This window comes from Cygnus olor, chromosome 3 (genome assembly GCF_009769625.2).
Source record: "Cygnus olor isolate bCygOlo1 chromosome 3, bCygOlo1.pri.v2, whole genome shotgun sequence".
NCBI lineage: Eukaryota > Metazoa > Chordata > Aves > Anseriformes > Anatidae > Cygnus > Cygnus olor.
Window position 1 is genome coordinate 73362276 of NC_049171.1, and position 17922 is coordinate 73380197.

General features: G+C 36.1%; 1 protein-coding gene across 21 annotated transcripts in view; it reads left to right on the forward strand.

The window, feature by feature from the left end:
* QKI (QKI, KH domain containing RNA binding) overlaps positions 1-17922 on the forward strand; it is a 160565-nt gene that overhangs the window by 45644 nt on the left and 96999 nt on the right. For all 21 annotated transcript variants that reach the window (XR_005818802.1, XM_040553432.1, XM_040553417.1 and 18 more), the window contains exon 3: positions 15122-15238. Coding sequence is in view for 20 of the 21 variants with exons in the window: in XM_040553432.1 (XP_040409366.1) it covers positions 15122-15238 (117 nt within the window). In the remaining variant the exon portion in view is untranslated. The remainder of the gene's footprint in view (positions 1-15121; positions 15239-17922) is intronic.

The window sequence follows — 17922 nt, forward strand, 5'->3', positions numbered from 1 at the left end:
AACTGTAATGCTAGCCTTACCTGCTGCTCTGTACTGCTTGATGCTGGCTGAAGTACGTGATTCTGTGGTGTAGATGTGGTGAGAGTTGCACCTTTAAATGCTCCTGATCGATTGGCCTTTTTAATGTGTTACGGGCCCTTTTCCTCTCCTTTGTATGTGTATTCCCTTCTTACACATAAAGCTAAGAGTTGATGTTTGGTAATGCAGAAGCCATTTTGAGGAAAGAAGGTGGGCTGAAAGAAATACTCAGACGCCTATAATTTGAGAGATGTTCTGTTTTCCTGACCTATACTTCTGCAGCTCTTGGCGTGGGTTTTGAAAACTGTTACTGATTCTGGGAGGGTTTTTTTGAGTACAAATTGGAAAAGAGCAAACATATCAAAAGCTATGAGACTCTTTTCTTCTACCGTTGGTTAAAGTATATATATAAGTTCAAATCCGTAGCAGAATCACAAAGGCTACTAACTATACAACTTTACTGTTCTTTGGTTTTAACTTTTGAGAGGGGGCTTGCTTTTATCGTTATTTTGATTAAATAATTTGAAATTGCTTTGTGTTGTATTTTCATGGCATGAAATTCTAGACCTAGTTTGGTATAGCAACCTCCAATATATCTAATGCAGTGCAAACTACGTACTTGGAATGTGATAGTGGTGATGTACAAAGCTCCTGTAGCTAAGCATTACCATTCTCTATTTACATTGGGAGTTTTTGTAGTTACGATTGTTGAAATACCTGGAGCCTTTTCAATATAATTAAAGATATAAATAGGTACTTCAGTAGTTACTTTGTTGCAAGCTATGTAAGAATTCTGATTTTTTTTTCTTTCCCTACTGTGAGTTCATGTAAATTAGAGCTTTAATTCTACAAACCAGATTGCAGATGTGTTACTAGTACTGTAATGTGTGTAAAAGAGTAAAGCAAAAATTATCTAATATTGGCTGTGATTATAAATTACAATTTAGTCAGCTAAATTAGGTAATTAAAATTAGTCACATGAATGGAAATCATGTTTATGTTCAGGAAGGTTAAATACTTTAATTTGTCACTCACTTCAGAAATGTGGCTGGCGGGGGGGTTGGAATTAGATGATCTTTAAGGTCCCTTCTAATGCAAACAATTCTGTGTTATAAAATTCATTTTTTTCAGATATCTAGGTTGAATATGGAAACTCAAGACAGCTGTCATTAGTAATGCCCAAGTTTCTCAGCAAAACAATACTTTAAGTCTTAATTGTGGGCTTGGTTGCTCTGCTGCTTGGTGTGGTGCTCAACCTCTTTTTTAAAACATGTTGATTGCTAGAAAGAGGGCTATTTTTAAGAAAAATATAGTAGTTACTATTCATATAAAAGCGTTAAGGTCTTCTGATTAGGAAGCATGTAATTTGTGTGATTCCTTTCACCTTTCAAGGTGACTAATAAAATTATTTTTAGAAACTTAGAATTTTAAAACATTGAATAATTTAACATATGTGTTGCCTGAAGTTGATTTAAAGCTTCACATCTAAAATGCCAATAACTAATAAGATAACATGAAGTGGTTACTGAGCACCTGTCCTTAGCATTGACTTAAGTATAACTTCAAAACCTGTTTCTGCTTGGTCAGCTCTTCTTTTCTGGGGAATAAGAAGTGATTTAATTAAAAGGGGGGGGAGGGTGTGACCCTGAAGTTTAAGAATTTCTATTTCTGCAAAGTATTTGTAACAACAGTATTACATCTGCATTGGTGCTCCAATTTAAACATCTTTCTCACTTCTAATTACTGAGAATAGGAAGTAGTGTACAGCAAAACTGCCAACTTAAGTGCCTTGGGTAATGTCACATGTAGTCACATCTAATTAAAAGGTATTATTATGTAAATTAGTTGTTGGACTGTATATCCTGAGGATCCTTTGTTATTGGAATATGAGTTTAATGATGTAAACTGTGAGGCTAAGAGGGCACTGCTGGAACCTACAATTAGGTTTTGGAGACCGATTTACACACAGCACAACTTGTTAATTCTCTGGATAAATGTCTCAATTCCCAAGTAGAGCATGGAATTGAACAATTTTTACTCATCTTCCGGTGTTATTGAAAGTGGTGTCTTCTCCCTGTTCTCAAAACCTCATTTTAGTGAATAGGATGAAACAGATTATTCACTATCTTGCTTAAGCATGCCTACTATTAGATTGTTCACGGGATCTGGTTTCCTGGAAGAGTTTCTGTTAACCATCTTTCAATTACTGCTTAAAGGTTTTTATGACCACTTACAGGAGGGAACTACCAAACTGTACTGTGGGCCTTTAAATCATTGCAAATAGGCTTCTAATGATAACAGAGATTTCTATTTTAAAACCATGAAATTGTTAATTTGTCTATCTTTACAGCTTTCTCACTTATGTTGATAATTCTAAGCAATTTAAAATCCAATTATTTCCAAAATATGACAATAATTAGATTAGTGTTTTTACATGAAGAGAACATGTAGCATAAAATTCATTTTGAGGAATATTATTTTATACTTGCTTGAAATGAAATTGAAACTACACAGTTAAGGTGTTTTCCTTTTAAAAAGCTTGTGGCATGAAGAGAAAGGGTTAATGTTTAAGACAATGTTAAATGGAAAGTAAATGTGACATTAACGCACAGTTTGTATTGGTATGTATGGAAAGCATTGAGAAAGCAGAAATGCAGCGTATAGTGCAAACTAATATAATACAAGCATGGAAGGGTTTCTGTCCTATTAGGTGGTGATAGACTAATAATAATTACACGTTAAAATAATAAATTGCTGTTTCTCTAAATACTATATTTATATAAACGATTACACAATTTATAAACAGTCAAATTGAGATTAGGAGTTGAAAATAAAATTCTTTTCACCTTGAGTATGTTTGACGTGGCATGGCTTTTGTCTCTGATAACTGATAAGGTCTCTGCTTTGTTGTTGTGTGTTCTTGTACTCCTAGCTGCTGATCCAGTCAGCAGTGTTGTCAGCTCAGCGAGGAATGTCGGTGGACTGGAGCAAAAGGGACATTAAGTGGTTGACACTGAGGGATGGCAATAAATGAGATGGGAGCTAAATATATAGGTTTGTGACATTCTAGCAGCTGGCTTAAGTCCTGCTGTTTGCTGCTTGGGTATACTAGCCTTAAAAAGGAAGAGAATGCATTGTAGCACTAGGAAGAAAAAAACAGCTGGTGGCTTATCAGTCAGCCCTAATGACAGAGAAGGTTAAAGAGTTTGGAAGGACAAACTTCGAGAGTGCTTTTATTAGTTACATAAAATATAAATTACTATTTTTATATAAATAATGTTATGGAATGAATCTAAAAACTTTTCAGCATTCCATGGCTCATCAAGTGCAAAAAGAAATGAATACTTGGATTTAGGCAGTTTGTTAGGAGATGTTACAGTAACATTCATCTGATGCTTCCTTGCTCTGTAATGGGTCTCTGTGGAAACATTTAGATACTTGATATCTTGCAGATTAATATTTAATTTAGAAAAACTGTTTCTTTTTGTAACAGATATAAAGATGAGTGCTCTCCAGTGGTATAGACTTTGTGTATCTTAATTTCCCCCCCCTCCCCTTATTAGTGATGTAGAAAGGTATCATGATGTGTTTCTTTGTATGATGTATTTTCAAAATGAAAGCTAACATTTGGAAAATTTCAGCACTTAATTGCATAAAAGATATGAAACTGTAAGTACACCTACTACTTCTACGTACAGTAAAGATGGTCAGAATGTAAGCTGGAGATGGCTGACACTTAAGTTGGAAGATTAATCCTGCGTGGTATCTGTTGCTGCTGCTTTTTGCTCACGTTTCTGCTGTTCTTTGTTGAGGACTTGTTCAGTTCTTGAACCTGAACTAGGTCACTTTGCCTGGCTTACGGCTATCAGCGCAGCTGGCCCGAAGAAGTGACGAGTGAAACCTCATTTTTGGCTCTTCAGCAGCTCAAGCACTAATGCGCAGGCCTCTGCATCTCCTTTCCTATCAGACGTGTCCTAGTGTTGGTGGGCAGTCTGGAGGCAGCCCTCTGCTGGGTGGGACTGCTGACAGGGAGCAGGCCAGGCCTCTGCCCGAAGATGATTAGAGGACAGGCTGAGAGAACTGGGCCTGTTTGGCATGGAAAAGAGAAGACTGAGGGGAGACCTCATTAACGTATATCAGTATCTGAGGGGAGGGTGTCGAGAGGACAGAGCCAGTCTCTTTGCAGTTGTGTCCTGCAAAAGGACAAGAGCCAATGGGCACAAACTGAAACACAGAAGTTCTGGCTGAGTATGAGAAAAGACTTCTTCACTGTGAGGGTGACAGAGCACTGGGACAGGTTGCCCAGAGAGGCTGTGGAGTCTCCTTCTCTGGAGATACTCGAAACCCACCTGGATGCCATCCTGTGCAACATGCTCTAGGTGGTCCTGCTCAGCAGGGGCGTTGGACTAGATGATCTTTAGAGGTCCCTGCCAACCTTGGCCATTCTGTGAAGATGCAGGCTAAATGGAGTGAAGCATTGCTCTGCTTTTGTGGGGTGGGCTTTACCAGCCATCTTTGTTTTATTCTTCAGTGTGGACAGGCTCCTTGTCCAGCCGTGCAGTCTGTCAGGACAGGAAGTGGTCAGGAAATCCCAAATCGCATGCCCTTAGGAGGAGTTGGTGCATCCCCTTACAGCTTGTTGGAGATGGGGTTGTAGCCACTACAGGCTTGGTGGCAGCTTTCAGACAACTGGATTTGTGACAGATGACTCTCATTTGTCTTAATGTTAAGAGCTATTTTTCCTTATGGTAGGAGCATCTTCTCCTTGTTATGATAGTACCACCAGAGTGGTTTTCTACTAATTTTAGGTGGTCTTTTCTTGTGTTTTCTACAGGGAGTACTACAATAGCTATGTGAAAGTTCAGCTTGACTATCCATAGCTTCATGGTGTACCAGATAGGGTTTTCAGGCTTTGCGTAAAAGAGATTAGAGAGATTTGAGCTGCTTTGCTCAGGGAATTTGATGTACTGTGTTTAGTCAGTTTTTTTCTGTATCCCTATACAGGGAGATTTATGGATATGGAGCTATGTAGTCATCTGAAAATCTTCTCTTGCATTAGTATGTGATACCATTCTTGAAGTGCTGATTGCCTTCTGAATTAGCACAGCAGCCCTTCTGGATCTCAGTTTTGCATTCAAAGTTTTGACATATTTGACATATCTGTGTGGATATTTTTGTGTAAAAAGCAAATTTGTCACTAATTTAATGAAATTACCTTTATTTCTTCTATTTATCTAATCCAAGCATTGGTTGTTTGTAGCAGTAGCTTTTTTCTTTCTGATCGTTTAATTCTGCACAGCGAAACTAGAAGCACGCACTCTTTATTGTTTGAGTTACAGGTCTGCAATTTAAGAATTATTCTTTAATTAATTCTCCCAAACTTCCCAGTCCATTTATCTGACCTCTGCTGCTTCTATTTAAAGCAGCTTAAGCAGTACAACTCCTGCAGCGTTTTAGAGCTTTTGAGTTGTTGACAAAGTAATGTAAGGTCTTCATGGCAGCAGTATAGCATTCATTTCCACAAAAATACAGTTCTTCCTTTTTGGCTAACGAAAATGGTTTGTCTTCTAGCTTTCTGCTGTATGTTGTGTTACCTAATGCCAACAATGTATGATGCAGGTATAATTTTGCTACCAAAAAAAAAAATATCTGCATGTAAACCTAGGACAGAATAAAACTGTAGCAATCACTTAATGGTAAGTTGCTTACTATAAATGTGTTGGGTTAGTTCTTAAAAAACTGAATTGAATATCAGTTAGATGGGGGTAATTTTTCAAATTTAGTAAGTTAGGAATTTATTTTTGTATATGGTTAGATATTTTGCTAATATGAAAGTCATTCTAATTCTTGAACAAATGATATTAGCTCCTAATCTAGCAAAGAAGTGCAATTGAGTTTAACATCTTCCTGTTAACATCTTTTATGTATGTGTGTTTATATATTTATAAACATGCACGCACACTTTCGGAACGTGTACATGTTGCCTTACAAAACTAGGATATCTGCTGCCCAGATGAGCTGAAAAAAGGTTTTCTCTTCTATTTTGTAACTAAGGTGGGGATGAAAATTACATTAGATACTGAAATAAATGTTGTTCTGATTTGAAGATTTTGACTTATGTATTTGCATTCTGAATTCTTATGGCAGCATTTCAATAACATGTCCTGACAGATACCAAGCTCCAAACAGGTAACAAAGGAAACTCTGTTGGCCACTCGACCTAGTTATAACACAGGCAGCTAACTAGGATTAGCTACTGCTTTGTTTCTCCTGTCACGTGCATTAGAATTTGTGTGTTAAAAATTAAGTGTTGTTTTGGTATATTTCTAGCTAGTATAATAACCTTTGAACAAAGAATGAATGAAACATCAAGTGCCTAATCTGGATACTCGATAGTTTATTCATAGGTTCCCTACAAATGAAAGTTAAGAATGTGGAGAAAAAAGTTGCATACTTCAGTGTTGCGCGATTCTTTTTAAAAAAAAAAATAAAATTATTTATTATTATTTTTCCTTTAATGGAGAAATGTCTATTGCCATTATTAAACTCTGACCTGATTTTTTTAAACGAACGATCCATTGTATTTACATGGGGGGTTGTAAAGCTGTTTGTCAGTTAAATAAGCTCTTGAAGCTTTCAGCACAGAGGTTATTAGAGGTGAATAATGTGGATTTGTAGGATTTAGTAATTCATTCTAAATCCCAGCTATACTTTTAAAGGCTTTTTTTTTTTTGGTGAAGCATTTAAGATGCCTTCTGCTGAGTAAAAACTATATTTTGTTGAAATCACAGGGATAATCTGGTTTGTCTAGATTACAGCTGCAGTGATCAGAAAAAGGTTCTGAGCCTTTTTTGAATGGTCAACAGTGGCTATTAATCTGCTGGGTTGGAAATTAATGTAAATAATCTGGTAATTGACAGGTCAATTCTAGCAATAAAACTAACCTTGTAAAGTTGTGGTATCTTCAAATGGAATACACTGATATTTTTATTTTAAGATGGTTATATTCTTTAATGTTGCTGTGCTGTCTTGAGGTTTTAATTGTGTTCTACTTTGTAAAAAGAATTTTGTTTTTATCATAGCAAGCAATACACTTGTTGACATTCATCACCCAATTAAAACAACCTCAGTTTTCTATCTAAAATTGCACTGTATGCTATTTATTTTGTCTTTCTTTGATCTAGATTCCAGAACATAATTTGAACCAGTTTTTAGTTTAAATTATATTAGGTTACAGGCATAGGGATACAAGCTTAAAGAACTTCATAGTTGTGTTAGCTCTGGGAGGCTTGGGGTTACCCTTTGCTGAATGTCGTCCTTGTGATTTATTTTTTTTTGACTAGTAGAATTACTTTTCTGAGTAAAAAAGAAAATCTAAATATTAAAAAGAAAATCCTGTTTTTTCTTAGCATTTAAAATTTCTAAAAGGTCTTACTTATTCTGACACGTGTTGCTGTTTTCATCAGAACTTCACTAATGAGAAGCAGTAATAAATGAGCCTTTTTTAAGATGAACCAAAATGTTCATTATAATAATACATCCTTAAAAACATGAAAGTCTGTGCTACTGATGTCCGAGAGAGAAAAGGCTCTGGTTACTGATATTTTTGTGTAATATAAAACAGACTTCAAATCGCAGAATGTTAACATTGTTCTCCTTCTTCAAAATTACTATATTTTAGTGATATATCACAGTTATCTTCATATGCTTTATTTTTGCATTAACAAATGTGTAATTTACAGAAACTTTTGAACTTGACTAAGCTTGGCTTACTCCCACAATATTTATTTTGTCTTGCCTGTAACAAGATGAGTTCACATTTAGCTTTGATGATAGTGCTAGAATGGCGTATGTCAGATACACCCAGCAGATATAAGTGGATATATCTGACATAAGCAGATTATACATGTCATACTGGTATTCACTACATACATACTCTGGCATTTACTTGGTTATTGCTTAGAAAAGTTGCTTTATAAAGGGATGAAGGTAATGTTTCACTGTTGTCTGCAGAGCCTATCTTCTATTACCAGTAGGTGTTTATTTCAGGAAACAACTTCACTGTTTTTGCCAGCATTCTAACAACTACCTGAAGTTAGTTTGTATGTAAAAATTAACTTCTGTATGTTATTGCTATTATTTATGTTCACTGTATTGTCAATGTTAATACCATCTGCTTTGTCAGCCTCCTCTCCCTGTAAAATCTCATCAGACAGTCTGGTTCTTTAACTACGCAAAACACTTGCCATATTCCACTGGAGCATATTTAATCCTCAAAATACATGCTAATGCAATTAATGAAAGATTTTGCAATTTCAAAAATATTCTTCAAACATACTTCTACTTGATTTCTCAAATGTGAACCAGTGGCATAGCTGTATATGTAAACTCTTCAGTCTTTGTTTTCAGTTAATCTACAGAGTGGTCAGTGAGTAAGCTGTGTACATGATGGACTTGTTTTTAATATGGTACTAGTTCTTGTTACTGCTTTCTTTTGAACACAGTTGTGTAGCTGTTTTCTTTAGTGATGAGCGTGGTGTTAAATCACTAGAAATACTTAGTAAGGCATGAAATGTGTTTGAGGCCTTCTGTGCATGAGAGAAGAGACTTTCAATTTCCTTCATCACCACGTATCAAAAATGTAGTGGTATGATCTGTATGGGATGAGACAGTGTCCATAGCTTGAAGTATTTAAGTATTTCAGTAGAATATTTTGAGTGAAAGAAAAAAAAAAAGGGGGAGAGACGTATATCTGAACTGACAGTCTGTGTCTGAATTTATTCATGGTCATTTTAAATAAAGATGAAATTTTATAGGTGTACATGTTCTCTTCAAATTGTGTATAAATATTCAAATAAATATACATCACCACAGTTTTTATTTTAAATAAAACTAAGTCGTTGTGAAAATGGGTATTTGCTCATGATATGTTAATTGAATAAACATAGGAAAAATGTTATAACTAGAAAGCACATTGTGTGAGGTAGAGTAGATTGCACGTGTAAGTTATTTCTACTGTCCTATAAAATGTTTTAAGATTTTCTGAGAAATTTCGAAGTTACAAGTTATGCTAGATGTTTTGTTTCATATAGTTTGGTGTTTAATAAAGAACTCAAAGTTTAAAATCTTAGTTATTTCAGATTTAACATACTATATTTTTCTAGTACCTTAAACCATTTTTTCTTGTTTCAAATTACGTGGCTGATTAGATTTTTTTAAAACCTCTAATTTTTTAAGATTATCTGAAAATCAAATTAAAGCAATTTAAGCTGTCTTTGATTAATGCAGAAAAAATCTATGCAGAAATAACTATGTTAGCAGTGTCAGGAAAAAAAGTTTATTGAAAAAGAAAACAATTGGAAAAAATACAATCCAAACATGCTAATTTTGGTAGGTCAGTGCAAGTTGTCAGTGGATTTAGAGCATCATCTTCTGACTGATGAAAAGACTTTCTCTCCCACTTATGACAGGTTTTGTCAGCACAGAGCTACTTTTTGAAGTGGAAATACTACAGTAGAAGACAAATTTGCATATAAATGTTTCAATTAAATGTGTAATCTGCTTTTCTTCAGTAAAACCATACATGAAAATAACTACTGAAGAAGAATTTAACTTAGAATACTTAAAGTTATAGCTTAAGTCAACATATAGCATCTTTGTTATGAAGAACTACTGAGATTTTACTTAAAATATGTTTAGGCTGTGTATAAAATGTTCACGCTCAAATATGCATTACATCTGTGGAACAAATAAGCCTTCTAAGGCATTTCTCAATTTGCTTAAAATTGAAATAGGCTTCAAGAGTAGCTTATTTTGGCTTTTTTTCCAGTTATAAGTAACTAGCTCTGCAAATTCGATGTATAGTAAATCATTGGAACACTTGCTAATAAGATTGTAGAATAAATTAGTTTTTAATTGAGCAAAATAATTGTTTAACCAAATGCATGTGCTTATGCTCTCTCTAGATTTGGATATTTTAATCAAAACATTTTTTTTCAAATTCTTCTCCAGCAATAAAGGCAATGGTTTTTGTTTTTGTTTTTTTTTTTCATCAGATGAATTAGATCTTCCCACACCTTACTCTCAGGTGTCAAGGGAAAGCACAAAATACAAAAGGCACAATAACACTCTGAAATACAGTACTGCTGAATTCCCTCAAGTTCCTCCGGTTTTAACTTGGATGGAAAGTTTCTTAAACATTGCATTTCTCCTACACTGTAAAAATTGGACATGCTTCTGTGCAACCTTTTGTTAATCAGCAGCTTTGAGTCTTAGCATAGTTTGTTCTTGTTTTCCTTTTGTTCTGGGTGTAGGGGCATGTGAGGCATATGAGGACTGCAAAAGCACTCGGTCTGCTTGGGTAATAATTACTCTATGCATAGGGAATACAAGGCGTTTTTATTAGAGGTTTTCTGATGCAGTCGACTGGTTAGGCAGGACACCAGATAGGAGTTCTGTCAGCTCTTAGGAGTGTCGGTTGCTGCACAGTTGTCCTTAAGGTCTCAGAGTTAGGTGCAAACCTTAGGATTTAGAGCAGCTGTTACTCTTCTTGTAACGTGGTTGGTTCCGCTTAAATACGCATGTAGGTGACAGACAGGATGGATGCTTTTGTGTTTATGCGTGCCACAAACATGTTTCTCCTGGAGTTTCTTGCTTGAGTTCTAATGCTGAGCTTGTATAGGAAGATTTGAGAACATGATAAAAAATAAAATTTAGTTCAGCTCTTCTTTTGAAAACAAACATGAAAAAAAACACACAGAGAAATGATTATAAAATACTGTGAGTAAAAGCGATAAATCGTATAAAAATAAGTCCAATATAGAAATCCATTACTTGTTGAGAACAGAGGGAGTAACTTCATGAAGGAGAGTAACACATTTGATTGCTTGTGTATTGTTGATGTAGAAGCAGGTAATCTTAGTGTGGGTCATTTCTGCTTCCCTTTTTAACATAATCTCTCATTCAAATGTGTATGAGCTCGATATATTCAAAGTAATGCGGTCAGATCATCTTACATTGATCTGAGCACTTTGTGAACCATTGATGGTTGGTTATTTCTTACTAAATCACTGGGGGTAAGGTGAATTCTGGAGAACCAGTCAAGTCCTGAGTCAGAAAGAAGCTGTAGGAGATCAGGGAGAAGTATTTCTAGCTTTGACGACATACAATGATAGAAGAAAAGTTTTCTTAAATACAGGTGTGGTGTTTGTTAGGAAACATAAGATGATGAAGAAGAGTGCAGTTGGGTGAGATCATGGGACAAAGGAAAAAAGAGAAATCTTGACTTCAAATGTGATTTAAAAAGGGTCTTTATTGGAAACATATGTCTGACAAATTTAATCCAGTTTGATGAACCATTAGGCTTGGCAGTGTCCTGGTTTTAACTGGGGTGGGATAGAGTTCGTTTTCTTCCTAGTAAGTGTTATGGTGCTGTGTTTCGGGTTTTTGATGAAAATAGTGGCGATAACACCCTGATGTTTTAGCTGTTGCAGAGCTGTGCTCACACAGAGCCCAGGACTCTTCTGCTCATGGTGCTGCCCAGCCAGTGAGGAGACTGGGGGTGCACCAGGAGCTGGGGGGGGCACGGCCAGGACAGGACAGTCTAAGCTTGGGATGGGTCGTGCCATGGGATGTCCCACGCCATGGGGCACTGTGCTGAGCAGGGTGGCTGATAAATAGAGGGTGGGGTGGTCCTTGGGGATGTGCTGGGCATTGGTCAGTGCGTGGTGAGCGATTGCTTTGTGCATCACTTCCTTTATATATTCTTTTTATCATTATTGTATTCCTTTCCTTTTCTGTCCTGTTAAACTCTATCTCAAGCCCATGAGTTTTGCCTTTTTCCCCCCAGTTCTCTCCCCCATTCAGCTTCTGGGGGGATGGTGGGTGGGCAGAGTGAGCAAGCAGTTGTGTGGCACTGAGCTGCCTGCTGGGTTAAACCACAACAGGCGGGTAAGAGAAGCAGTGGGTGCTGAGACAACTGGATTCTGGTAAAACTTCTGACGCAGTCCAACTAAAAGGCTTAGTCTGTGCTGTTTCCTGAATTGCGGTCTGCTGGATGGACTCTCTTACCCTTCAGAAGAGAGTCATGTTTGTGGTTTTTCTTGTTTGTTTGTTTGTTTGTTTGTTTTTTTTCCCTGTGGAGTTCTCAGCTAAAGCTTTGAGATGGCAGTCTGGGAAACTGAATGCTGACGGGATCCATTGGGACAGAGAGCTTGGGAATTACTTGTTAAAATAACAGCTTGCATGAACTATGATTACTCGTGACTATAGAATCAACCAAGATGCCACCTCAAGTGGAATCCTGGAGTGGTTTCTCTCAGCTCGGATCGCTGATATATTTGGGAATAATCTGTTGGTGGAATAGAAGGTACGCTTAGAAAACAAGAAAGTCATACCAAATACTTTTGAAGACAAAATTAAAATTCAAAACTGCCTCACAATTAGCATGCCTGATGTCAATGATGTGGTGTTCATTGGGCAAATGTGTAGAATGATGTGGTGTTGGATGGGAGCATCTAAGCTGCATATGAATACAAAACTGGGGAAAGCTGGCAAGGCAGAGGTAATGAAGAATGCTATCTGGCATCAACAAACGTTGAACTAAGTATAAGAACTGAAATTTGGGTGTGGGGAAGGGATTGAGAAGCTGGGGATGTGTTAATAGGGATGTGGTTTGTTGAGTAACTTTGAGTAGGTGTCAACTTTGAAGTTTGAGTAACTTTGTTGAGGTCTCAGTTGAAGTATTGCCTTGTCCAGGCATCCTGCTTTAAGAAATGGAAAAATCAGTGTGTCCAAGAGAGGTAACAAGAACAGTTTCAGAAGAAACCTTACCTGTCCAAAAAGGTTCAAGGTGCTAATACATAAAGTCTGGAAAGAAACTACAGGGTTGAGCTACTTGGAACAATCTATAAAGACTCTTTGTAAGAAGAGAATGTTCTGGGAGTAGCCAGAGAAGAAACTGGCTTAACACTGAACAGAAAGCTTCGTGGTTTAAGTCAGCAACTCCTCAACTAGAATCCACGATTCTAAAGGTTGTCCTCACAATACAAACCAAGTTGCAAGCTTGAGAGTAATTAAAAAAGAAATAATAAAATCCTGCTTTTTTTTAACTTATGATCATGCCGTTTTCTTTTTTATTCAAATTATCTGATCTTATAATTTGATTATTTTTTTAATCATGGTGCAATCAATATAACAGTTGGCAGTTAATAAAATATTAGAGGCTGCTGTCTCTCTTAGGTGGTAGAGAATGTAATGATGGTCACTTTCTGCTGGTAAAAAGTGCTTTAAGGGCAGGTTTGTGATGATATTTTTGCTTTTTCTGTGGAACAGGATACGTATCTATCTAGTGTGCAGAAAGTGTGTTAGTGGAGAAAGTAAGTTAGGTGCTGTTTACACATGAAGCATTAAATGTGGTATAAAAATTCAGGGCTCAACTTTGTCACTTGTAGCTGGCTCATCGCTTGTCCAGTTGTAGTGAATATTCCTGAATTTCCCATGGTTCACAGTTTGTGTATGCATTCACAAGTGCTTTTAATCTTTAGCTCTTTTTCCTGCAGTTGATACAGACTTCATGATATTTCTTTGTGTTTTGAGCTTGGAATACTAAATTACTTTGGGAGTATATCTTTTCTCTGAACAGTTTAGCCACAGTGAAACAGGAATATTTTTGTTGGAGAACTTTAATTTGCTTGTGTTCATAACTTCTGTTCACTCCTAAATTATTTTTGATCTTTGTAGTTTTATAAGGATTTCAAATCTGTTGAGTTATAGTACTCAAAACCAATTTTAATTAGCTGAGGAAATGAAAGCCATCTTTTTCATAATTCCGTTGAACAGCTTTGTTTGCAAGGTTCTAAAATAATCAAGACTCCTGTCCTTACTGTTTTGTTTCTGTTATTTTAATGTCTGTGCTTGAATTAAATCTTCAGTCTGAAATGTCTGTGTTTATGTATCTCTTGAGCCTGGTGCTACATCTTCTCACTGCAGTTGTCACAGAGTCCTGGCATGTATTCTTAATGCTGGTTTTGCTCAGTGCTTTTTAAAAAAAATTTCATTGTTTCCAGAGTCTGTGATTGGAAATGATGAAAGAAAAAGAACCTGGAAAATAACTGTGAAATAGCGTTACATATATCATTATTGCATGTTAGTAATGGCTAAATGCCAGTATTACTATGCTAAGTATAGGCAAGGGTTTGTCTCATTATATGGATGTTAGCCATCTAGATGTGGGTAAACTTCATGTGTATGCACAACTGAGTAAAGTATACAACTTACTGCAGTCACATGGAATTCTGACATGGTTTATATATATGTGTGTATTAACCGCGTTGGAAATACTGAATTTGATGTATTTCTCAATGTTCTACGCAATACCTGAAGTTGAATATATAGCAACTTAAGTGTGTTGGTTTTTGGTGTGTTTTTTTTTTTTAATTGCTTGTTTTGCTGAAGGCAGTGTTATGAAATGTTTGTTTTACAAAGTGTTTCTGTAGGTGATGAGTGGCCAACTGGCAGTATGCTGGCCAGGTAGACCCCACTAGAAAAATAGGAAAAGGAAAAAAAGAATGCTTTCTGGATGGTCCTTAGCTCTAGGCAGGGGGCAAATGAAGAGTAGACCTAGAGGCCTTTCTCGAAGGCACTGTGGTGTCATTATGAGACTGGACCTACACTTGGCACCATATCAGTCCTACCACATGAAAGTTGTACGTGTGTCTGGTCATGCAACCAGAAATTCAGTTTCCATGATGTGATGCACATTGTTGGCCTACTAATTAGTATCTTGATTGATAGTTTGTATTTTCTGTAAGCGCTTATATGACTTGATCTGGAGTTAAGAGTATTGCTGCCCTAGACTCACATGAAATACTTAAGTTTAATATCTGGCAAAATTGTTTTTTATCTTCCAAAGCAGAGATTACATGGGCATCTAATATATGAAAGCAATACTTGCCTTGTTCTTTCACCTCAGGAATTTAGTGTGGTATTCTAAATTGATTTTAAAGAAGATGATGTTTTAGAGACAGAAATAAACCTTTAAATTAATTTTGTTCATTTTGTTTTAAATGTTTTATAGGAAAATACTGTTTGTTTTTTTTTCCAGTTTAACTTTGTTGGAAGAATCCTTGGGCCCAGAGGATTAACAGCTAAACAGCTTGAGGCAGAAACAGGATGCAAGATAATGGTCCGAGGGAAGGGCTCAATGAGGGACAAAAAGAAGGTAAGCTCTTGAAAGGTAGTGTAGTTTCAGATGTATAGTTTTCTTTCCTAATATGGGATAAGGCCGTCTTTTTTATTCTCTTTTGTTGTGTTTTTACTGTATGCTTCATTTAGTTATTTATTTTTTACAGACTTAGTGATTAACACAACCTACCTTGAAGAAGTTAAATGTGTACTCCATAATGGTGCAACTGGGAGCCTAACTAGCAATTATAAAATATTCTTCAGTAATAACTAACTTCTAATTGTGTCAGGTGTTTCACAATATAAAGGTAAAAATTCAGGTTAAATGTATTTTTCCAAGAAAGGGCCGCTAATATTATAGGTGTCATTAAGAACATTCTTATATTGAAATACCAGAGGAGTGATTAGTGCAAGTAGTGGAGATCAGAAAATACATTAAATGTATTTCCAGCAGTGAATATTGTTGGAGTGAACCAAGAAGCACTGTGTTTCTGAATTTGTTTTTTTTGCTCAGGTGGAGTTGGGATATAATTAGGGCCATTTCTTGCCCTGACCTGTAATATGTATGCTCTGCCCATGTGAGTAGGGAGCATATACTTTTCAGGATAGAGTCATCCTGAATGTTAAGTTGTTGTGATGTTAACTCCTGGAAGTTATGTCTTTCTGCAGTCTTATTTTCTAGCTATTTTCCCCTCTCTGGTTATTACTGCTGAAGTTGCATTAGCATCGCCACTTCAGTTTTGTTATGTACACTTCGTAATACTCTTTGTTCCAATAAGTATTATTTATTTTGATCCTTTCTTTGGAAAATCTTTTTTTTCTTATCTGGTTAGTCGCATAATACATTGTACTGATACATGTGTAGCACATACCAATTAAAATAGAACCAATTAAAATACTGAGTTAAAAGTCTCAGACTTCCCAAAGCGTATGACCATGTTGTTTTCAAACTTCATTTGTTGCCTCTTGTTTTCATAATCTGTTGTAATACTCTTATCTTCCTTTCTGTTATTCCACCTATAGCTATTTCATGTACTTAGATTGTCAGCTTTTGAGCAAAGGTCTGTTCTGATCTGAGAGAGACTTTTGTTGTTTAGGTTCTGTAGAAGTAAGAGGGTGATACTGTCTTAAATGATGGTAGATTTATGAAGGAGTTGATGAAAGGGTTTTATTTATTTAAACATTCTGGTTCTTATCTTTAATTCCTTCTACTACTTGGTTGCGGGGGAGACTTAATGTATAAACTAGACCTATTATTACGGGGTTTAAAACTGTAAATGGATAAGCAGAATTGGTAGGATTTCTATTTTTGTAAAGGATTTTGAAATATGATTTCCTGTAAGTGGAGGGCGGTATGAGACATAAAATTTCTACGGTATTAAAATTTCAGCATGCTTCAGCTGACATACCAAATTGCATGGGTGTAGATGCCGTATTTTGAAGCAAAGCATATGGTTGCCTATATATGAACAATCTTCTTTCCATAACTTTGTGACTATTAGTAGTAGCCAATTCTTTACATATTCAATTACACTGTAAATATATCTATCTGTACATGTATCCTGGGGCAAGAGATTCAGTGAAAATATTGCTCCTCTTTACAGTTTGCAAACTGCACCTAGTTTTCATAAAATAAGACTATTTGAAAAAGAGTATTGAATGCTGCTGCATTTTAGCTGGGAGATTGATTAGAAGTTAAGCCTTCTGAATGTAAAAAGTAAATCTTCGAAATATGGAAGATAATAAAATACAGTTCCGAATGGGTGAATCACTAAGCTGTCAGCCTTAAAAGAGAAATGCTGATACGTAATCCAAAAAAGTGTGTACTTAATAGTTCATTCATTTTTTTCCTATTTGTACATAGTTTTTAAAAGGCATCATGTATTTATCAATAGTACAGTTCTTAAATTCTGCCTATAAATGAATGTATGTTATTGATGCCCCTTCTTTGTGGTAGGAGTGAAAATTTTAAGTCTATGAACTATACCAGTTTATCAGGAATTTGTTTGTAATTTTTTTCTGAATAAAAAAAAGCTGTTTCGAGTTCATTTATGCTCATAAAGCTTGTAAGCCAGAACATTTAGGCATCTGTTCTTCAGAAAGCTTGCAATGATAAATTGAGGCTCCAAACTTTAATGGTCTAATGCCTTGCTGTTACTAGTGAGCATATGTATATTTAAGATGGATATTAACAACGATGCTCTGATACAGAACTGTACAATCATCTAGGTTAGAAAAGACCTTCAAGACCATCAATCTGACATACTGAGTCCAATCACTAAACCATGACACTTAGTGCCATGCCTATTCATCTCTTAAATACCACGAGGGATGGGAACCAACCGCTTCCCTGTGCAGCCCAGCCCGTTCCAATGCTTGACCCTTTCCTTGAAGAAATTCTCCAGAATATCCAGTCTAAGCTTTCCCTGGTGCAACTTGAGACCATTTCTTTGTGTCCTAGACTACAGAGATCTTGTCCAACCTCCCTTCTCAAGTAGTGTTGCCTAGAACTGGTTGCCCAGGACCATCTCCTGAGAGTTATGTTTAGTGTCCGTGATCTCACTCCTTCCTCTCGGCTTCAGAACTTATTTTTTTCTGCAGGGAGTCATTTCCCTAGATAGCTTGGGCAGTTTTACTGTTTGGGGAAGTGGTATTTTTGGACTGATTTCCCCTACCCTTTCCATATACATGTATATGTATATATATGTATATGTATATATA